The 21,703-nt window shown below is 46.9% G+C and overlaps 1 protein-coding gene across 10 annotated transcripts in view; it reads left to right on the forward strand.

Moving 5' to 3' along the window:
• THADA (THADA armadillo repeat containing) overlaps positions 1 to 21,703 on the forward strand; it is a 313,009-nt gene that overhangs the window by 284,438 nt on the left and 6,868 nt on the right. For 2 of the 10 annotated variants that reach the window (XR_003794966.1, XR_003794968.1), the window contains exons 37-38: positions 12,439 to 12,711; positions 13,336 to 13,439. The exons of 6 other annotated variants lie outside the window; for them this stretch is intronic. Coding sequence is in view for 1 of the 4 variants with exons in the window: in XM_029232477.1 (XP_029088310.1) it covers positions 12,439 to 12,629 (191 nt within the window). In the remaining 3 variants the exon portion in view is untranslated. Of the gene's footprint in view, positions 1 to 12,438; positions 13,282 to 13,335; positions 13,440 to 21,703 lie in introns of those variants that run through there. 2 more of the 10 variants (XR_003794967.1, XM_029232477.1) reach the window with 2 other exon arrangements.

Raw genomic sequence — 21,703 nt, forward strand, 5'->3', positions numbered from 1 at the left:
TGTGGGATCTTTCGTTGCGGTGCATGGGCTCTTCGTTGAGGCGCGTGGGCTTCTCTAGTTGTGACGTGCGAGGTCCAGAGTGCATGGGCTCAGTTGCGGCGCGCAGCTTAGTTGACGGGTGGCATGTGGGATCTTACTTCCCCGACCAGGGATCGAACCCAGGTCCCCTGCATTGGAAGGCGGATTTTTAACCACTGGACCACCAGGGAAGTCCCAGGACACCCAGTTGAATTTAAATTTCAGATAAATCATGAAAAACTTTTTTGTGTAAGTATGCCCTGTGCAGTATTTGGGACATAACGTATGCTGAAAAGGTATTCATCATTTACCTAAAATTCTAATTCAGCTGGGGGTCCTCTGTTTAATTCAACGGTTTTTCTGCAGTGGACTCTTGTGGCTCCCCCATTCCAAGGGGGGGCACCTGAAAGTTTAAGGATGAAGATCAGTAGGAGTTGTAGGTGAGAGTTGCCCACTAGTAAGCGTTGCCCAGAGCACTGCAAGTCACCTCCCCCTCCACTTTTTTGTGCCTCCTCCCGCTTCTTGCTTGCTTCCCTACTTCTGAGCTGGGGCCTCACCTCCTACCCCTGGGCTTTCTCTCCTTTAGTTTGCGGCTTTCCCCTACCCTCACCTTTCTTCCTCCTTTTCTCCTCATTTTACTCTCACTGGTCCAGAACGTGTAATTAAAGTTTTACATATTTGAGTGTTGGTTATACTTACTAAATAAGGTTTTATGTTCCTTGCTATAATTTAAATAGCAGGGGAATTGAATTTTTTGTGTGTTTCTTTTCCTTTTATTGATAGGTGGCCTTAAGTTTATTTTTAGCTACGTGAATCATTGACCTTCACCGTGAGTGGGAAGAAAGGTCTCCCGTTTCCGGAATGAGCTCATCTGCATCTTCCTAAGACAGATGCCAATGGGAAGGAGGGGAGTGGAATAGATTGAAGTCAGGGGACAAAAGGGGGTCCTGCTAAGACGACCCACTCAGGGCAGGAGGCTCAGAAGCCTCATGTACTGCCCCACAAACAACTGGGCCCAGCTGCCCAGGGAGGGGTGCTCCTCTCTCCTCTTTGTGATTGATCACCTGACTCCTTCCCAGAGAGCAGCAGCTTCTAACAGACAGTGAAGAGCATGGTTGGGGCTCATTACTAGACCCCCCTGGTGTTCTGCTTCTATTCTCTGCCTCTCCCAATGGGAGCTGACTCTAGAAGGAAACTCTATTCTGGCTCCTCTCCCCGCCCCGCCAACACAGGCGAGGTCTGGGCAGTTCTCTGAGCTTCCTCTGCGTTAGAACCCCTGGTTTCTAGTTGCTGCCCTGAGCGACCCTGATTTCTGTCTTCTCCCTCATTCTCTCCTTGCCTGTGTTTCTCCATCCCCATTCTCCACCCACCAACAGAGGGCCCGTAACTGAGGAGGTGCTTTCCCATCTGGGAAGGAGACCTTTGAAGGGCAGTGCCAACTTGAGAGAGAATAGTGACCTGGGAATCAGAGAGTCTCCACTATCCTGAACTAGTTGGCTCTACTCTCTTGGCCTCGGTTTTGTCATCTATAAAATGGGAGTGATCACATATCTCACAGTATTAAAGTAGGAAGAAAAACAGATGTCAAGAAGTGAACAAGGTTCTGTCCTCAATCCAAATGCTAAATGATATTTCTTTAATGGTAGGAAACTAGAAGCTTTCTGTTCGTTACAGAATCCTTTTCATTCTCCCAATTAGAGAAACTTACCACTTTATTTTAGAGGCATCTTTTAATTCCTTCTGTCGTAGCTTCATGAACATCTGGGTGTTCTTTCCCATCTCTCTTTTCAGGCAGGGGAGAATTTAAAGGAGGCTGAAGGCATAGGTATGTTCCCCTTGACATTCCATCCTATGTTTCAGTAGAAAGGAGTTTGGCTCTGTCAAAAGTTTGACCTAACGGTTTGTGACCAAGTTGAGGTATCTTCACTTTGTCTAGAAGACAGCTGCCTGAGTTTGAGGTCAACACTCTCCAAATAGCTGGAGGTACCCAAAGACTTTTGGACCAGATCTCTCAACTTTGATGGGAATAAAATAACAAAGCTTCCCCCAGCTGGAAGCCCGATCCTGAGGGAGGCCCACAACCTGGGCTTCCCAGAGCATGTGGGAAATGGAAGATTCGAGGTCACCGCATTCCGAGTCCAATACTTGGACAGAGCTTGTCCGTTCCCTTGGTTACAGCCGTGCGGGGCTCCAGTGGGCTCAGGGCTTCAGCCAGAGCGCAGTCTCAGCAGTTACCTGCTCACCTTGCAATGCTGTTCAGTCCTCACCTTTGAAGCTGCCCCACTGCTGGGGACAAACAATGAAAGTCAGCCACACCGTGGAAATTTATGTTGGGGAGAGAAGACAGGGGCAGATCAAAGCCTCTGTAACCCAAGAATTCCTCAGCAGCTCCGAGCCCCTTAATAATTATGGTTTGGAGATTTGCCAGAAAGCAAAACCACTTAGCATGCAGTGTTTAACAATGAACCGTTTTCTGTGTTCATAATAGTCTCTGTGCAGAGCAAATAGGCACCTTGAACAAAGGGTAGGATATTTATATATGTATATAAAATAATCTGCACTGCCTTCAACCAAAGCTTGTCTGCAGGGAAGAATGTGGCACTTCCCTCTGTACTGGTACTGTTTTATGAGTAAATTGGAGAAAGGCTACACATCCTGCCCCCAACCCACCTCCATGTGTTAAAAACAAAAATCTTTGTTTAACCCAGAATTTTCCAAACATATTTAATAGCCAGATCTTTTTTTTTCTTTCTTTCTTTTTTTTTCTTTTTCCTTGGGTTGATTTTAGAGTTTGGAGTTTTCTGTTTTAAGTGTCTACTAACATTCTAAAAAGCCAGCATCCCAAGGGAAATTTCCTGGGAAATGATGACCAAAGAGTTTAGGAAGCAGGGATTTAGACCAGTAGGAAGATGGGAAAAGAAAGTCCTAAGCCCTGAGGGGTGACGAACAGGATTTCTGGAACTCAGGTCTGTACAGCAGTTTGGCAAACCCCCTCCTTGGACCCTGTTTCTCTATGTCGTTGTTTGTTCAGTTAGTCATTTATTCGACAAACATTTGTTATTGGGGGAAATTGGAGAATGGCTTCTTGGAGGAAAGTCTATTAGAACTGAAGCTTAAAGATTAGATATAATTTGAGTGAGAGAAGATGGAAAAGATGGGGAGCATTCCAGAGAGACAGAGATGGCCAAGAGTGAGGAAATGAATAAATTAGTATACAAGCCTTCATATGTGAGGAGGGTGTGGTGAGATGAAGCTGGGATGCTTGGAGGACCTTTGGATCAAGCAAGACTCTTTCACATGCAAAAGACAGAAAGTCCGATCCAACCCGCTCCAGCCCAGGGGGTGCATATTGGGTCGTGTAACTTAGAGTTCTGGGGTGGGGGCTGGCTTCAGTCATGGCATGATTCAAGGGCTCAGACAGTGTCCCAAGGACCTGGTTTCTCGCCATTTTTCTTCTCTGCTGTTAGGTTCTGTTTTCGGATAAGCTCTCACTTCCCTTGGTGTTCTAAGATGGCTGCAGCAGCTCTAGCCTTTGCATCTTCACTTATTCAAGGCCTGTGTCAGTAAAGTCTCTTTATTTTATCTTTTCTTTAAATAAATTTATTTATTTATTTATTTTTGGCTGCATTGGGTCTTGTTGCTGCGCGCGGGCTTTCTCTAGTTGTGGTGAGCGGGGGCTACTCTTCACTGAGGTGCGCAGGCTTCTCATTGCGGTGGTTTCTCTTGTTGCGGAGCATAGGCTCTAGGCGCGCGGGCTTCAGTAGTTGTGGCTCGCAGGCTCTAGAGCGCAGGCTCAGTAGTTGTGGCGCATGGGCCTAGTTGCTCCACGGCATGTGGGATCTTCCCGGATCAGGTTTCGAACCCGTGTCCCCTGCATTGGCAGGCGGATTCTTAACCACTGCACCATCAGGGAAGTCCCTCTTTATTTTTAAATGCTTTTGTTTTTTTTGCACACACCGTGTGGCATGCGGGATCTTAGTTGCCCACCAGGGATCGAACCCACGCCCCTTACAGTGGAAGTGTGGAGTCTTAACCACTGGACCACCAGGGAAGTTCCTAAATGCTTTTTTAATGGTGTCGTTGGGTTCCTGGCCCATCCTGGAACTAATCTCTGAGGCAAGGAACATGATGCCCTGAGTGGCTTAGACCTGGGGCAGGTGCCCATGCCTGGAGGGGGGGGAAGGGGGCAGCTAGCCACACCCAAACCATGTGGACTAAAGGTGTGCAGGGGCTGGCGCTCCAGGGGAAGATTGGGGTGCAGCTCTCCAGAGAAGGTGAATGGCAGCTAGGTCACAAAAACAACAGATGTCCACTAAAACCCGGAGTGCCAGGGCAAAGAATCTGGATATCATTTGCACAAGAGAACCAGTAAAAATTTTTGAACAAATAAGTAACATGATCAGAGCTATACATTAAGATTACTTCAACTGCAGTTTAATAGCTCCCATGTGCTTGGCACATGGTAGGGGCTCAATAAATATATATTGAAAGAGAGATAAATGGATGGATTGGGGGTGGGTAGAGAGAGAAATGAAAGGTAGGGGGCATTTGTAGGAGACCATTGTAATGGTTTGGGAGGGGAGTTAGCAAAGGAAATAATGAAAACCCGTCAAGAAAACCAAGAGGTTCCATCATCAGGAACCCACATATAAGGAAAACCTATCAAGAGGACAGGGTTGGTCAGCCATGCCAATCACCATCAAAAGGTCAGGTCAAGGAGTATAAGGACTGAGGAAATGTCATTAAGTGAGAGTTGAGAGAGAGGGTCCTGTAGTGGGAAGGTCAGAAGCCAGCTTCAAGGAGTTTAAATGTAAGTACACTGTACAGCATCATCGCTCTTCTTACCCAGCCCTCTTCAAACTCAGCAAAAAAAAATGCTCCTTCACCTCCACACGTTCTTCATGCAGCACCTTATGCCAGCCCCATGACCTTTCTTCAGCCACAGTGCCCTTTTCTCCCATGTGTCTTTAGGCTTCCCTTCTCCCTCTCTAGGCTCTCATATAAATATTGACATTACTCCCTTGTCCTAAAACCACATTTCCTAGACCCTGCTCTGCCTTCAAGCTAATGTTTCAAAAGAATCAGTAGAAACATTTTGAAGTCGGGGAGGACAGAAGTTTGAGCTTATGTTGAATGTCTTTTGTAGAAGACAAGATTATCTGTAAGGATGAGTGGTTAGGGCCTAGGATATAGGGACAGGGAGATGGCTGGAAGCGTTTATACAGAGGTTCACTTAGGAGTCACCAAAAATGAATGAAAGGATAGCCAGGGGGCAGCAAGAGGCCAGTTGAGATGAAAGAGCATGAATGTATAGGGAGCCCAGTGAGCATCCTGCCTCCCTTCAGTGGAAATCAGTGGCTCAGTAGATGGGTTTGAGGATAGGTGGTTATGGAGCACTGTTGAGCCTGGAACGAGATCAAGTTGACAAGGGAAATGGGGACAAGGAAGAGCCTCCCAGACCCAGGGAGCCCAGGATATACAGAGAGAGGCAAGTGATGGCCTGAGAGAAGGGCAGGGTCAAGGGTGGTCAGGATTAGGGTGAGGGGGTAGTTCCAGTGGAAGAAGGAGAAGGTTAAACAGTTGTTTTAGGGATATCAGAGAGGCCATATGGTATAGAGGCCATAGTGGATAGACCATAGGGTTTAAATCCCATACCCTCACGTGTCTCTGCTTACCTTATTTATAAAATGCGGCTCACAAAACCTTCAAAAGGTCATTGTAATGAATACATATGTAATTAGTTTACATGGAGCATTTACGATACTGCTTACCCATAATGAGTGCTCCGTAAATGTTAGCGATGATGATATTCATTCAAAAGTGATGAAAAAGCTTAGAATTTGAGATCTTGAAGTCGAAACAATTGTAAGTAATGACAAGGTCTCAGATGCTATCGTGGTTATTGGGAGTAAAGTGAAATTGGAGATGGAGAGTATTGGAATTAAAGAGGTTGAAGAATGTCAAAACCACATACTGGGAGGGATATCTTTATGGATGTTGAAGTCACCAGTTGGGTGGCAATGACTCTGCGTCATTGAGAAAGGCCAGGTCTCTAGTTAAAGGATTAACAAGAACAGGGAGGTGGTTAGTTTGGACTTCAAAAGAAGAGAGTGATTGTTGAGTGTGAAGGGGGCGAGGGTTGTCTACAACTGGCAGAAGGCGTAGGCTGACCTGTCTGAGTCAGAGACTGAGGGAAAGAAGGAACAGCCTCTCCTGGAAAGTTAGGAATATGGAGCCTTCTGGCAGGAGGAGAAAGAAACAGGGACAGGATGAAAAATGAGGAGAATTTGCTCACAATAGAACAGATTTTGATTGAGAAGAGCTGTTTTTCATAAGAGCTTTTAAGAAAAACCATTCCCCGAGCCCTGGAGGCAAGTCTGAATCAGGCAAGGGGATAGAAAGGAAGTGGAAAGGAGGTTCTCGAGGGGATTCCTGAGAAAGCCTATAGAAGGAAGCTCTGTTCCTCATCTTGACTGTAAGATGTGTGACCTTAGACAAGGCGGTTCAGGACTGTACGCTGGTCCCCAGAGCTGGACACCACTCCCTGACGGCCCGCCCACATCCCTGGGGGTCCCCAGTTCTGCATGCATTTCCCAGCTCAGTGCCACTGGGCACTCTGACAGATAGAGGGACCGGAAGAGCTGGGATTGGGGGCTTCTGTTTTTAGAGAGCAGACAAAATGGCTTTTAAAGGGAAGGAAACAGGACACCAGCAAGCTTTGTGGCTGAGTTCTCTTCCAAGAGCGCTGCTCTGTAACATAATTGTATTCAGACATTTTTTTTGCATGACATCAGGGAATAGCCTCCCTAAAAAGCTTTCATGAAAAAGCACAACTATAAAACAGACTCAGGCAATGAAATGGAAACCAGACGAGTGGGTCTGTGTGATTCGGGTAAAAAGATTTCTCCTTACAGCTTTGTGATCTGATCTCTGCTCTGTGCATAAAACTCTATTTCACGGGCTCCACTTACATATGAGTCTTACCTGGCAGGTGCTTCTAGGCGTAAGATGTCTTGCTTTATTACCGAATGTGATGAGGTGTAGGAAAACAAGGCTTCCCTCCTCCATGGCCATTCAGACCACCCTCCTAGGCTTGCAACCTTTCTAGTCCCCTGAGCCTTAAACCTCTGTCCCTGTGTGAGGCAACACCTGCAGCAGGAGGGAGGGCTGGCCCCTCTTCCCTCTTTGCCCTTTTTACCCCTATGTACACCTTCATCTTTCCACCCCTCACACACCTGCTCAGGGCTGGTCTTTGGGAACTATGTCCTGGGGAGCAGTACTCATTGAAGGGCCCCTTTCTTACCCACCCCTTTTATTTAAAGCCACAAGCGTGCAGAATTGAATTACCCAGCATCCTCTGTTCTTGGCACACCCTCTGGCTCCATCCCCAAAGAGGTGTTTTCTTTTTTGTCCTTTTTTTTTTTTATTAAAGTGAAATTCACATAACCTACAATTAGCCATTGTACAGTATACTCTTCAGTGGCACTGAGTAATTCATAATATTGTGCAAACATCACCACCCTCTAGTTTCAGAACTAGAAACTAGAGGGTGGTGATGGTTGTCACCATCACCCCCCCAAAACTCCCACATCCATTAGCAGTCACTCCCTATCCTAACCTCCCCTTCCAGCTCATTGCAACCACCAGTCTGCTTTCTGTATCCATCAATTTTCCTATGCTGGATATTTCATATAAATGGAATCATATAATGTATGACCTTTTCTGCCTGCCCTTTTTCACTAGGCATAATGTTTACCAGCTTTATCCATGTTGTAGCATATATCAGTACTTCATTTATTTTATGCCCAAGTAATATTCTGTTGTATGGATATACCATATTTTGTTTATCTGTTCATCCAATGATGGACATTTGGATTGTTTCCACCTTTTGACTATTGTGAATAATGCTACTGTGAACATTCATATACAAGTTGTTTTCCGAGTACTTGTTTTCAGTTCTTTTGGATGTATCCCTAGGAGTGACATTGCTGAATTATATGGGAATTCTCTGTTTAACTTTTTGAGGAACTGGAGGCCCTTTCTTGATGGATTCTCCTAGGTCTGCTCTGACAAGGAATAGCAGGTGTGTACTGCCCCATACTCACCCTCTAAGACACATTGACCTCATTCTGCTAGATCTGGAAAGAAACTGAAGGAATAAGGCTGAGGAACCAGGAGTCTCTCTGGAAATGAAGAGGTCACCAAAGAGATGCTGAAAAGGTTGGACTAAGGCGAGGGAAGAACTTAGTGAGAGAGGGACTCAACAGTCCAGAATGAAGGAAGATGTGGATCTAAAGCCTGGTATGGCCAATCTACTAGTGATGGAGGTGTGATACAAGAGAGCCATGGACGTACTTAGTCCTGTAACTATGGGGGCAGGGGAGCCGGGCAGAAAGAACCTTTCATGCTAAGGAGTTAGGACACTTGGGCTTTGAGGAGCCACTGAAGACTTTTAAAGGAAGTGCTAGAAAGGTCACCCAGACCGTAGGGTAGAGGATGGCTTAGAGACAAGAAAGATAAGACTGGAAGCAAGGAGGCTGGGAAGGTTGCCATGATTCCAGAAGGAAGACTGGTGAGGGTGAACCTCAGAGTGGCAGTGGGGATGGAGAGATACAATTGTCAGGACAGGTAACTGTGGATACAGAGGTGAGGGCCAGGGATGAGCTGCCCCTGAGAAGAAAGGGCAGGAAGTAGCTGAGGAGAGAGTGCCAAAGCACTGCTCACACTGCCAGAGACTGGATTCAGATGAGAGGTGGGAGGCTATGAGTTTAGGGACAGAAAGGCTCTGGGAGCAGGCCAGAGTACTCCTTGAGCAAGGACGAAATTCAGAGACTTGCTTCCTTTCTGTCCCTTCAAGCCAACCGAAATTTCAAAATGAGTTCATTGTGTTTTGACCTCACCATTTTGAGTTGGAGAACATGGCAACTCCATGTAAGTACAAATTTTTAATCTGAATTATACCAACATTAATAAATTTTCATCAAGAAATTATTTTCCAGTGTAACTCCATCAAGCCAATTTGATTCCTTGATCGATTTTCTCTATAGAGCAGTTAAAATTTTCTAATGTTCTCCCTTATTTTCTTAAGTATCAACTATTTTATCTATATATTTGGCAGTGAAGGTTTGCTTTTTAAGTCAAAAATTTTAGTAAGAGTTTTACCATACCTGGTTTTAGACTTCGTCAAGTTTTTTTTTTGTTTGTGTTTGTATGTTCGTTTCCACCAAGTCACATTTTCCCCCCTAGTTATTATTATCATCATTTTCAGTTTCCAGGGTCACAAAGAGAATGACTTCTTTGGTCGATTATTATGAATTTTATCTTGTGCTATTTAGCCACTGTCAGTTTAGTTTTATGTTGATTGTTTTTACCAGTAACATTCATGGCAAAATCAAAACATCCTCAAGGTCAAAAACAACCGGCTTCTTCCCAGAGTTCCTCCTCCTCCTAATGCCTCCTCCCACCCTCCCCACCGAAGGGCTGATGCTGAAAGCAAAGGAGCTGTTGTGGGCAGTGAACTCCAGGGCCTCAAAACCCTTAAGATCCAGATGCTCTTCCTAGCAGCTCATTTACATCCATCCTGCCAGTTTGATCTTTTCTCCTTTTTAGTTGCTAAAAACCCAGAGCCTCACTGCTCTGTATTCTCTGAATGGTCATGGCTTCCTTGGCTTGTTCTTAAAAAAAGAGATTTTCTGTGGCCTCCCCCTTCCTTTCGCTTCCCTCCCTTCAGGCTTCTCCAGCCTCAGCCTCACCTCCCCCAGCCCCAGGTCATGGCAGCAGGTGGTTCCGATGCCTTTGGGAGGCCGACCGCAGATGCAGGGAGGCTGCTGGGGAATGTTGGCCACAGATAGGGAAGGCCTTGGGTAACCTGGGAGTGAGCTCAATCTCAAGGTACAAACTCCCCAGAAACTTTGAAATCACAGGCACTTACATTTTGAGCACTGTTTATATATCTTAAAATCACTTTGTGAGGGACTTCCCTCATGGCGCAGTGGTTAAGAATCCACCTGCCAATGAAGGAGACACAGGTTCGAGCCCTGGTCCGGGAAGATCCCACATGCTGCGGAGCAGCTAAGCCTGTGCACCACAATACTGAGTCTGCGCTCTAGAGCCCTCAAGCCACAGCTGCTGAGCCCGCGTGCCACAACTACTGAAGCCCACGCACCTAGAGCCCATGCTCCGCAACAAGAGAAGCCACTGCAATGAGAAGCCTGAGCGCCGCAACAAAGAGCAGCCCCCGCTCGCCACAACTAGAGAAAAGCCCACGCGCAGCAATGAAGACCCAATGCTGCCAAAAATAAAAATAAATTAATAAATAAATAAATTTTTTTTAAAAATCACTTTGTGAGTTTAGGAGTTGTGTATACCTTGATTCGCTCATTATATTACCATGGACTGTCTTGGTTCAGTTTAGAGCAGTAAAAGCCTGGGAATGAGGAGAGGATACCTATAAGGGAGCTTTCTGGATTCTGGATAAAGGCTGGGAGGTGATAGTGGGAAGGTTCTCAGGAGAGAAAAATTGCCATCCTGGATGTTTCTGATTTCAAATTTCTAGTCTTCAGATACATTTCCGGACCATCCTCATCCACTACCTTCCATATCCCACCAGTGTGTTTGGGGGAGCTGGGCAGCCCCCGATCTGGAGCTGTGTGCTGTGTCCCGGGCCTGGACTGGACACATCTTCAGGGGAGCTCTGGCTCCTGGCACAGCGCCTTGTGCTCACAACAGCTGTGCTGAAATGAATCAGTCATTTGGTTTCTTCCTCTCTCCCACCTCAAGCCCTGAATAAGCTGAAAGGTTGAGGATGGGAGTGGGGAACCAGGGAGGAGTATGAGGGAGTGCGCTGAGGGCCAGAGAAGCCTCAGGAAGAACTCAGAAGGAGCTGGTCAGTCCTAAGAGCTCAGGCTGAGAAGAAATTCCCTGTAAGAGAAAGAAATTCCAATAGTGAAATCAACTAAAGAAATCTAGAGTGACTTCAAGGAAAGGGAAAAGAGAAATTGCAAGATCGAAGCTGGTGAATAAGGAACATGGAATGTGCCTGCAGAGCTGCTGAACTCTGCCCAGGCAGAGGAAGAAGAGGCTGATGGAGGAAGCGATCTCAGGTTGCCCAGCTTCCCCCCGCCCCCAAGAGGGCTTCCCAATCTATAGGCATCCTCATTGTACCCCATCTCCATCAAAGGCTCTCCTGCCTGCCCTCACTGGCTCACTGGGCAGGGGCAGGGGGAGAGGGGTCAGATTGCCCCTTCCAGGAGGAGCACTTTGGGGTGAGTGACCATGTAGAGAGGAATAAAGTGCACAAGGCGCTCAGTTTCCACGAAGAGGTGGAGGTGATTGCCCGCTTTGGGAAGCTCAACAGAGTGAAATCACCAAGGAGCAGGCCAAGTGCAAGGGAAGTGCTGGAGAGGGCCCAGCTCATCTGGGGACAAGAGGCTGCCTTAGCACCCCGCGCAGGAAGGGAGGGCTGGCGTGATTTATCCTCACTGAACAGAGGAATCCCAACGCTATCATCCAGAGCATCTCTGGTCTGGATCCAGCTCATCCGTCACCCTGTGGCCTCTTCACACACCAGGGCCCCAGGGGCACGCCTTGGTTATCCTGCTCTGGAACAGCCACGGACAAAGTCCACGTGTGCCTTACTCTTCCCCGCTGACCTTGGGAGGTCACCACAAGAAATGGGACAGAGTGTTGCACACAAAACTGCAGTCCCTTGGAAAGGTGGAGAGCTGGTGGGTGCCACTCCCTCCTCCTCAGATTGCAGGCCTCTAGGAGAACCAGGTCTTTTCCACAGTGTTGTTGCCTGAGGGTGATATTTGAATTCATTTCTTATTCTTTGGTGTGGTTAGAAGTGAACAAATGCAAGTATTTTTATAAGCTTTGAGCCAAGTGAACTATTAACCAGCTGTAATTTAATTTATCAACCCCTTTTTGGTGAAGTATGGCCCTACTGAATAAGAAGTGCACACTTTTTAACTCTTAGGAAATGCTGACTTGTTTTCATTCGTGTAGGCTGTATCCATTTTTAAAACCGGGAGGGAGGGGAAATATACGTATATATATTTACCCAGTGATTTGAGGTGTGCCCACATTTTTTAAATTATAGTTTTTTTAACCTTAAAAATAAAGGTTTTTTTTTTTAACATATCTTTTCTTTAGGATGAAAACAAAGGATTTGCTGCAGTATCTCTGGTTTCATGATAGGTCACCAGGAAAAATGTTTTCATCAGGCACATGACTATACCTGTGGGGATCTCAGTCTTTGGGAGCTGGGTCTACAGGAACTTTTGGGAACCCAGATCATTTGTTCCATATGAAAGTAGCTAGAAAATTAAGAAAAAGCAAATTACTAATATTTGAAAGATTTTTTTTTCCCCAAGTATTTTTAGAATTTCAAATGATGGTCTTTTTATCCTTTCCCTCCAGAACTGGAAAATTTTTCCACTGCCGGACAGAAAGGGCTCTGTAGCAGGCTGTTCATCTCACATGGCTGCTTTCCACCTGTTGTCACCTCTCTGCCCAGAGAGCTGGTGGGGGTAAAGCTAGGGATTGCCTTCCAGAAAAAGGGGGTGCCTCCTCCTCTGCCCCAGATGGAGACCCAGGCCTCTGGTTCCTGATGAACACTGAAGAGCTCCATCCCTCCCTCCATGTGTTTACTTCAAGAGACTTCACTGAAGGGACTCTTTGCAGTTGTGCAAGGTTGTGGGTAGGGTTAAAGCAGGGTTTCTCAGCCTCTGCACTGTCAACATTTTGGAGAAGGGACTGTCCTGGGCATTGTAGGATGGTTAGCAGCATCCCCGGCCTCTACCCACCAATGCCTGTAGCACCACCTCCTCTGAATTGGGACAACCAAAAATGTCTCCAGATATTGGCAGATGTCCCCTGGGGGTAACATGTCGAGGTTGAGAACTGCCAGGTGAAGGGAGGCACTTAGAGACCAGCAGCGGTAGGAAACTACCACTGCCCCTAGCACCCTGCAGCTGAGAGCAGAGGGACTGAGGTTACAGAACCCAGTGGGAGCTGAGTTAGGGGTTACAGCCACTGCCAGAACCTTGGCAACTTGCAGGGAAGGATACAGGAAAGAAACACCCAACTTCTCTCTCTTCCTGCCTTCCAAAATCTCAGTGTTCCCTCCCTATTAGAAGAATCTAGGTAGAAGCCAGGTGGCAAGGAAACTTGGGTTGATCCATGGAGATCAAATTCCTGGGGCACTGAGCGGGATAGAGAAGGACAAAGAATGGGTCCGGGGGTGGGAGGTGGGGGGCAGCAAACAGGAAATAATCAGTTTATTCATCCTTCCATCTTTTCATTCAACATTTATAGGTAGCTTAGCAGAATGGTCCCGAATACAGGCTCTGGAGTCAGACAAGCCTGTACCTGGGTTTGTGTCTGGCCCTACCGCTTACAACCTGCGTCATCTTGAAAGAGTAAGTTCTCTAAACCTCAACAACCTTGAATGTAAAGTGGCAACAATAATCCTGTCTCCACGTGTGACCAGACTCTTGGCGATCTTGAGGTTTTCCCATTGGGGAAACTCAACAAAGCCCTAAGTCACTTGCTACAAGACTCTAGTCAAGTGCCAAGTGAATGGTATCTGCTGTGTGCCCACTGCTATCTCATGGGTGTTCCCAGGAAAAGGAGGGACATGGGGCTCAGCCATGGAATGCATTTCCTCACCATCTGTGAACACATTGAATACAGGTACGAGCAGAGACAGGTCACAGTGGGCTGGAGAGACCCGGACCACAGGACTTGAGTTGGGTGCTGAGGGATGAGTAGGCCTGGCTAAGTCAAGATGAGGAAGAAGATCCATCACCCAGAAGGAATGATGAGGAAATCAAAGCCGTGAGAGGTGGAGGGACAGGGAAGGCCCAGCAAGCAGTGGGGGGATGTGAGGAGAGAGCTTTGTTCGAGGGTCTCAGTGTTCTCGTCTGTACAGGTAAGGGGCTGGCTGGAGGCCAGCTGCCCTCCTGGGTACCCTAGTGTAGGCGCCACAAGCCCACATGCCTGCAGGGGTGAGGTGAGAGGCAGTAGGGCCAGACAGGGCACACAGATGCCTCCTACAGGGCGTGGCCACTGCTCTGCTCCAAGCAGCTGTTAAGTCGCAGTAAAACACAGGCATAGAGACATCAGGTTCTAATTTTCTGAATTTTCCAAAGATGCTAGGCATTTGGATTTTTATGAGAAATCTGATTTTTAGAAAACCATGTGAGCTGTACCAAACTTGTGTGAGGACCCAGCAGTCCATTTGCACTGCTGCCTGGTACTTCCACTGGGTCCCGTGGGGCCTGGGAACCCTGGAGCCCCGGTGTGTGTTTGGTTGCCTCTATGTATACGGTCTTTTTGGGTTTTGTTAATAAGTTTATTTATTTATTTATTTTTGCCTGTGTTGGATCTTCGTTGCTGCGTGTGGACTTTCTCTAGTTGTGGCGAGCAGGGGCTACTCTTCGTTGCGGTGCATGAGATTCTCATTGAGGTGGCTTCTCTTTGTTGTGAAGCACGGGCTCCAGGTGTGTGGGCTTCAGTAGTTGTGGCACGCAGGTTCAGTAGTTGTGGCTCACGGGGCTCTAAAGCGCAGGCTCGGTAGTTGTGGTGCACGGGGCTTAGTTGCTCCACACCATGTGGGATCTTCCCGGACCAGAGCTTGAACCCGTGTCCACTGCATTGGCAGGCAGATTCTTAACCACTGCGCCACCAGGGAAGTCCTATGTGTACGGTCTTTTATACAGTGGTTTTCAGGGCTTAAAAAACAAAAAGAAGAAACAGAAGTAGGAGGAGGAAGAGGGGTCCACCTGGGCCAGCTGAAGTCTGAGTTCCCAGCCAGACTTTGTACCATGGCCAAGAGGGAGTGAGGGGAGGGGCTGACTCATCCAGGGCACGACGTAGATCCGTGAGTGCGTGGGCAGTGGTCTCAGTGCCTGCTGGGCTGCCCTTGGGAGCACCGACTGGCACATTCGCATCTTCTTTGATGAAATTTTCAAAACATTCAGCTAAAGAACAGAGACTAACCACGAATACCCATGTTCCCCGACCCAGACTTCCTGCTGGGCTCATCAGAGCTGCTGGAGGGGCCGCCTCTCTCCATCCCTTAGGGCAGACCTTCCTCTGGGCCATCTGTCTCAGGCCAGGGTCATCTGGGAGCTCTGTTTCATGGTAAAGTAAGTCTGAGATGATGACCTTTGATGGGTTAGGAAATCCTCTCACTGACCGCAATGCCTGGAGATCCCACCTCTGAGCCCTGGCTCCGAGGTCCCTGGAGAGCGGAGAGCCTCGGCTCTAGGGGTAGAGGGTCAGCAGGGGTAGAGGGTCAGAGGGTCAGGCAGTGAGGTGCCTGGAGACCCTGCAAGAGTTGAATGGCAGAGTCAGCAGCTGAACCAAGCTTCAGTTCCACACTTGTTTCTCATGACTAGTTAAAATACAGGCTCTTGCCCTGCTGAGGGGGATGTGAAGGAATCTGTGGAGAAGACTGGAAGTGATGAAGTTGTCTGGAAACAGCTTAGAGAAACCTTAAAATATTTTCACTCACAAAAGAAGCACAGTTGTACTCACTCGACTCTGACCCCCCAAGCCTGCTCTAGGCCGTCTGCCCCCCATCTTCACCTCCAGCTCCCCCAAACCCCCTCTTCAACAGGCAGGTCTAATCTCCCTGCACCTCCTTTTCATCCCAGCTATGCTTGGCCCCTGCCTGCCCGAGTTTCCCCTCCGTGAAGCTCTCCCTCCTCCCACTCCCCACTTTTTTTTTTTTCTCCTTTCATTACTGCTAGTAATGGTATAATTAGTCCCTGTCATGCACCACCTTGGACTATTTCCTAACACTTCATGGGTGTCAGCTTGCCTCTGACTAAACTGTCTGCTCTCTGAGAGAAGGGCCTGGAATTCTCCTCATGTTTCTCACAGTCCCCCTCCCTCCCAGCCCCCTACCTGGTGATCGATAAATACTTGTGGGGAGATACAAGCTTGAATTGATGGGTAAATGGGTGGGGGGAGCAGAGAGTTGGCTGGGTGGCAGGGTTGAGGGATTTCCCACAAATGCTCAGCATTTCCTGGGCTGACTTGACCTCTCTTGGGAAGGACTGGGAAGGAGGCTTGACCAATGGCCTTGGTCTAGAAGGCATCTCCCCCGTGATATTTTAGAATCAGACGGTAGGTTTCTAATCCATGGTCTGAATTGGTTTCTAAGGTTGGCAACATAGAAGAAATCTATGTCGGCACTTTCGTTTTAATCAGTACAGTTGAAAGTGACCTCAAAGCCTGTGACTTGCTTGTCTACCTGCCTAGAAATGATCCCTTCTCTTAGGGGACACAGGCTGGGACTTTGAGTGGATCCAGCACACTGCGTGAAGCCTGCACTTCAGCTCCCAGCCCCAAGGTGGGCCTCTTCATGGAGGTGGGGAAGAAGACCGCAGGGGAGCAAGTAGGAGTTTCTGATCCCCAGGGTCCGCCTTGGCAAGAGAGCCCTGATGTGGCCGGAGCAGTAGCAAGAGGAAGTCTACGCGGCAGCAGCCCTGCAGCCTCTTGTCTGCTGCCCTCCACTGCAATCCAAGCGAGTTATTCATTCTCAAGTATGGAAAGCACAGGATTAGCCAGTTCTAAACGCTCATCTGTTGGGTTTCCAACTGGCTTCCAAGTGACTGAGTGTTGACCCAGTCTGCCTTGCACTGTCCCCCGCAGACATGAGTGTGCGCCAGCACCCCTTTCCCGCTTGAAGCGCTCCCAGAGGGGGCTTGCCTTAGCTACGTAGCCAGTGGGGGAGAGTCTAGGAGACGATTTTTCCCCCGCACTGACGTCTCCCCTCCCCTGACTCCTGCAGCTCTTGGGATCCAGACCACTCCATGGAGCACCTGATTCCTTACTGTTGCCTGAGTGTTAGCCTGACCTTCCAATCTAGACCACCAGCTTCCTGAGGACAGCACATGTCAGCCACTTGCTTTGCTTTCCCACAGTACTTAGCACAGCACCGGCCCCAGAGCAGACCATCAGCACCTGTTTCCTGACTATATGGTAAAGGGCCAGGCAGAGTCCCAGCTCCTCCCGGAAGTCTTCTCGAGCCTCCTCTCCACCTTCTGACCCAACCATTCACCTCTGCAGAGTCCTCCAGCACCTGAGGCCTGGACCCCACAAGCAAGCTTGAGGGCTCTAGACATTTGGCTCCTTTCCAGGCAGGCCCTGTGGCCAGGCTTCCTCCCAGCAACTGGAACTAACTTGGGCACATAGCAGAGTTTCTTTTTTAACATAATAGTTTTACTGAGATATACCATACACATACCATACAAGTCACCCATTTAAAGAGTATGATTCAGTGTTTTTTATCATACTCATAGACTTATGCAACCATCAGCACAAACAATTTTAGAATATTTTCATCACTCCAAAAAGAAATCCCACAACCTACCCTTGGTTCCTCCGTATTAGTTTCCTGTGGCTGCTGTAACAAATGACCACAAACTTGGTGGTTTAAAATACCACCAATTTATCGTCTCACAGTTCTAGAGGCCAGAAGTCTGAAATTAAGGTGTCAGCAGGGCCACACTCCCTCTGCAGGCTCTAGGGAAGAATCCGGCCCTTGCCTCTTCCAGCTTCTGGAGGCTGTCACCATTTCCGTGCTTGCATCACTCCAGCCTCTGCCTCTGTCCTCACATCACCTTCTCCTCTGTGTGTCTTCCTATGTGCATCTAGTGTCAAGCCTCCCCCTGCCCCTCTCTTATTAGGACAACTGTGATGGCATCTAGGGACCACCCAGATCATCCAAGATTATCTCCTCATCTCAGTATCGGGCTCAACTTAGTCACATCTCCAAAGACCCTTTATCCAAGTAAAGTAACATTCACAGGGTCCGGGGACTTGACATAGATATCTTTTGGGAGGCCATTTTTCAGCCTTCCACACTCTCCATGCCCCCCAGCCCAGATGTAATGCATATAGCATAAAATACATCAAATTAAAGTGTGCATATGTACAAATTTCAGTATATTCATAAGGTTGTACAACCATCACCACTATCTGATTCAAGAACATTTTCATCAACTCAAAAAGAAACACTGTGTCTATCAGCAGTCATTCCTTATTCTCCAACCCCTGGCGACCACTAGTCTACCTTCTGTCTCTATGACTTGCCTGTTCTGAACATTTTGTATGAGTGGAATCATACAGTATGTGGTCTTCTGTGTCTGGCTTCTTTCACTTAGCATGTTTTCAAGGTTCATCTGTGTTGTAGCATGTATCAATACTTCGTTCCTTTTTATAGCTGAATAATATTCCATTGCATGGATGTACCACATTTCATTTATGCATTCATTGGTTCATGAACGTTTTGGTTGTTTCCACTTACTGGCTTTTATGAATGATGCTCTTATTAACATTCAGGTACACATTTCTGTGTGGACATACGTTTTTTTACTTCTCTTAGTTATATGCCTAAGAGCAGGAGAGACTTTGAGACTGTTTTCCAAAGTGGCTGCACCATTGTACATTCCTACCAGCAATATATGAGAGTTTTAATTTCTTTACGTCTTCACCAAAACTTAGTATCTATCTTTTTTATTAAAGTTATACTAGTAGGTATGAAGTGGTTTCTCATTGTGGTTTTGATTTGTCTTTCCCTGATGGTTAATGATGCTAAGTATCTTTTCACGTACTTATTGGTCAGATAAACAAGACGAAAAGACAACCCACAGAATGGGAGAAAATATTTGCAAATGAAGCAACGAACAAAGGATTAATCTCCAAAATATACAAACAGCTCATGCAGCTCAGTATCAAAAAAAAAAAAAAGAAAAATCAAAAAATGGGCAGACAACCTAAATAGACATTTCACCAAAGAAGACGTACAGATGGCCAAGAGGCACATGAAAAGATGCTTAGCATCACTAATTATTCAAGAAATGCAAATCAAAACTACAATGAGGTATCACCTCACACTGATCAGGATGGCCATCATCAAAAAATCTACAAACAGTAAATGCTGGAGAGGATGCAGAGAAAAGGGAACCCTCTTGCACTGTTGATGGGAATGTAAATGATACAGCCACTATGGAGAACAGTATGGAGGTTCCTTAAACCACTACAAACAGAACTACCATACGACCCAGCAATCCCACTACTGGGCATATACCCTGAGAAAACCAGAATTCAAAAAGAGTCGTGTACCACAGTGTTCATTGCAGCACTGTTTACAAGAGCCAGGACGTGGAAGCAACCTAAGTGTCCATCGACAGATGAATGGATAAAGAAGATGTGGTACATATACATAGTGGAACATTAGCCATAAAAAGAAATGAAATTGGGTCATTTGTAGAGATGTGGATGGATCTAGAGTCTGTCATACAGAGCGAAGTAAGTCAGAAAGAGAAAAACAAGTATCATATATTAACGCATATATGTGGAATCTAGAAAAATGGCACAGGTGAACCTATTTGCAGGGCAGGAATAGAAACACAGACATAGACAACGGACATGTGGACACGGAAGGGAAGGGGAGAGTGGGATGAACTGGGAGATTACGTTTGACATAAATACACTACCATGTGTAAAGTAGATATAGCTCGTGGGAAGCTGCTGGATAGCACAGGGAGCTCAGCTCGGTGCTCTGTGATGACCTAGATGGGTGGGATGGGGGAGGGAGGGAGGTCCAAGGGGGAGGGGATATATGTATATATATAGCTGATCCACTTCACTGTACAGCAGAAACTAACACAACATTGTAAAGCAATTGTACTCCAATAATAAAAAAAAACTTAGTATCTATCTTGTTGGTTAAAGTTATGCTAGTAGGTATGAAGTAGTTTCTCATTGTGGTTTTGATTTGTATTTCCCTGATGGTTAATGATGCTAAGTATCTTTTCATGTGCTTATTGGTCATTTGTATATCTTTTCTGGAGAAATGTCTATTCAGACCCTTTGCACAGGTTTTAACTGGGTTATTTGTCTTTTTATTATTGGGTTTTAAGAGTTTTTTATGTATTTTAGATACAAATCCCTTGTATGTTCTCCAATTCCGTGAGTTTTTTTGCATTCTTAATGATGTCCTTTGAAGTACAAAAGTTTTCAATTTTGATGAAGTCTAACTTTTTTTCTTGTCCTTTTTTTTTTTTTTTTTTGCGGTACGCAGGCCTCTCGCCGCTGTGGCCTCTCCTGCTGCAGAGCACAGGCTCAGCGGTCATGGCCCACGGGCCCAGCCGCTCCGCAGCATGTGGGATCCCGCGTCCCCTGCATCGGCAGGTGGACTCCCAACCACCGCGCCACCAGGGAAGCCCCCAGCCAGTTGTTTTAACACGCTTGTCGAAAATCAATTGACTGTAATTGTGAGAGTTTATTTCTGGACACTCAGTTCTATTCCATTGATTTATATTATGTCTATCCTTATGCCAGTTTTGAAATTGGGAAGTATGAGTCCTCTAGTTTTGTTGTATTTTTCCAGATTGTTTTGGCTGTTCTGGACACACAACAGATTCTTCCGACACACTTGTTGCTTGGTCACTTGCTTTCTTGCTTCCTCGATGGACCTGCAGGCCTGTGAGAGCTTGGCTGGCCTGCGTGGTTAGGTGAAAAATTCCTCCCCCTACTCTTCAGCCTCCCCTTCAGAAGGCATTTGGCCAGTAGAGATCTGGGCTGTTCTGGCTGAGCTTTCTTCATCCAGGGCAAGGTAGAAAAAGAGGGAACTTGGTGAGGTGCATCTGGCCCCTCAAGCAGGTCTAAATCCAACTAATCCTGCCCTCACCCCCAACCCAGTGTCCCTTCCCCATCTCTCCTCACCTTGCAGGGTCAGTGTTTGGATGGTTATAATTCTAGTAGATTTCACTTCCAGCCAACACACCAGCTCTCCTCTTGTGCTTCCGTCATTCCTGTCACTCTCCTGCCACTTCCTAAGCATGATGCACAGCAAAATGGTGCAGGATGGAGGATGTGTGTCGTGTCAGGTGGGGCAGGTGCATCAGTCTGGCCTTCCTGGTGGCATCTCTGGTCACCTCCAAGTGTTCTTCATGGACCCAGCAGGAATGTTGCCTGAGCTGCAGGCACTGGTTTCGCTGGTGGATGAAACTGTTTTCTTCCCTATGGGGCTTTCAGTCCTTGCCTTAAGGAGACAAAAAGAAGGGGTGGGGGGAAAACGGGTGAATCAGAGGGCAGGTTTTTCTGGAAGATTTCAAGATAAGCTGACCTGCTGCTGGTGCCACAATACTGAGGACTTACAGCTTTGACCCTTTTTTTCAAAATATGGCCCTTAGCTGGGAGCTCTTTTTCATGAATAAAAGTGATAAAACTGAGTCTGACTTATTCATCTCCATGGGTTACTGGGAGTGTTTCTCCATGGCTTCCCTGCAGGGGGAGTTGGCCTATGACTGAGGGAGACCTAGCTCAGTGCCACCACTGCTAACTGTGCAAACTTGGACCTGTTACCCAACCTCTGTGAGCACAACTTCCTTGTTTGTTAAATAAGGGTACCTCCCTCCTGGTGGTAGGAGCAATAAGAGTTCAAATAGAAGGAAAGTGTTCGTTATTATCAACTTATTGCTTGCTTTCTTTGTGGCAGTCCCTGTGTTAGTATTCAAACCAAATCAAGTGGGGTAAAGGAAGAGATTTCATGATCTCTAGAGCCATAAACTGGAATGTTTTGAGCATCTGCTATGTGTTTAATTGTATGCTGATCTTCATGTGTATTTTCAGCTCTTTGAGGTTTGAAAGATGCCGATTAATG

The sequence above is a fragment of the Monodon monoceros genome, unplaced genomic scaffold (genome assembly GCF_005190385.1).
Source record: "Monodon monoceros isolate NGI ecotype Baffin Bay Population unplaced genomic scaffold, NGI_Narwhal_1 Super_Scaffold_19, whole genome shotgun sequence".
Lineage (NCBI taxonomy): Eukaryota > Metazoa > Chordata > Mammalia > Artiodactyla > Monodontidae > Monodon > Monodon monoceros.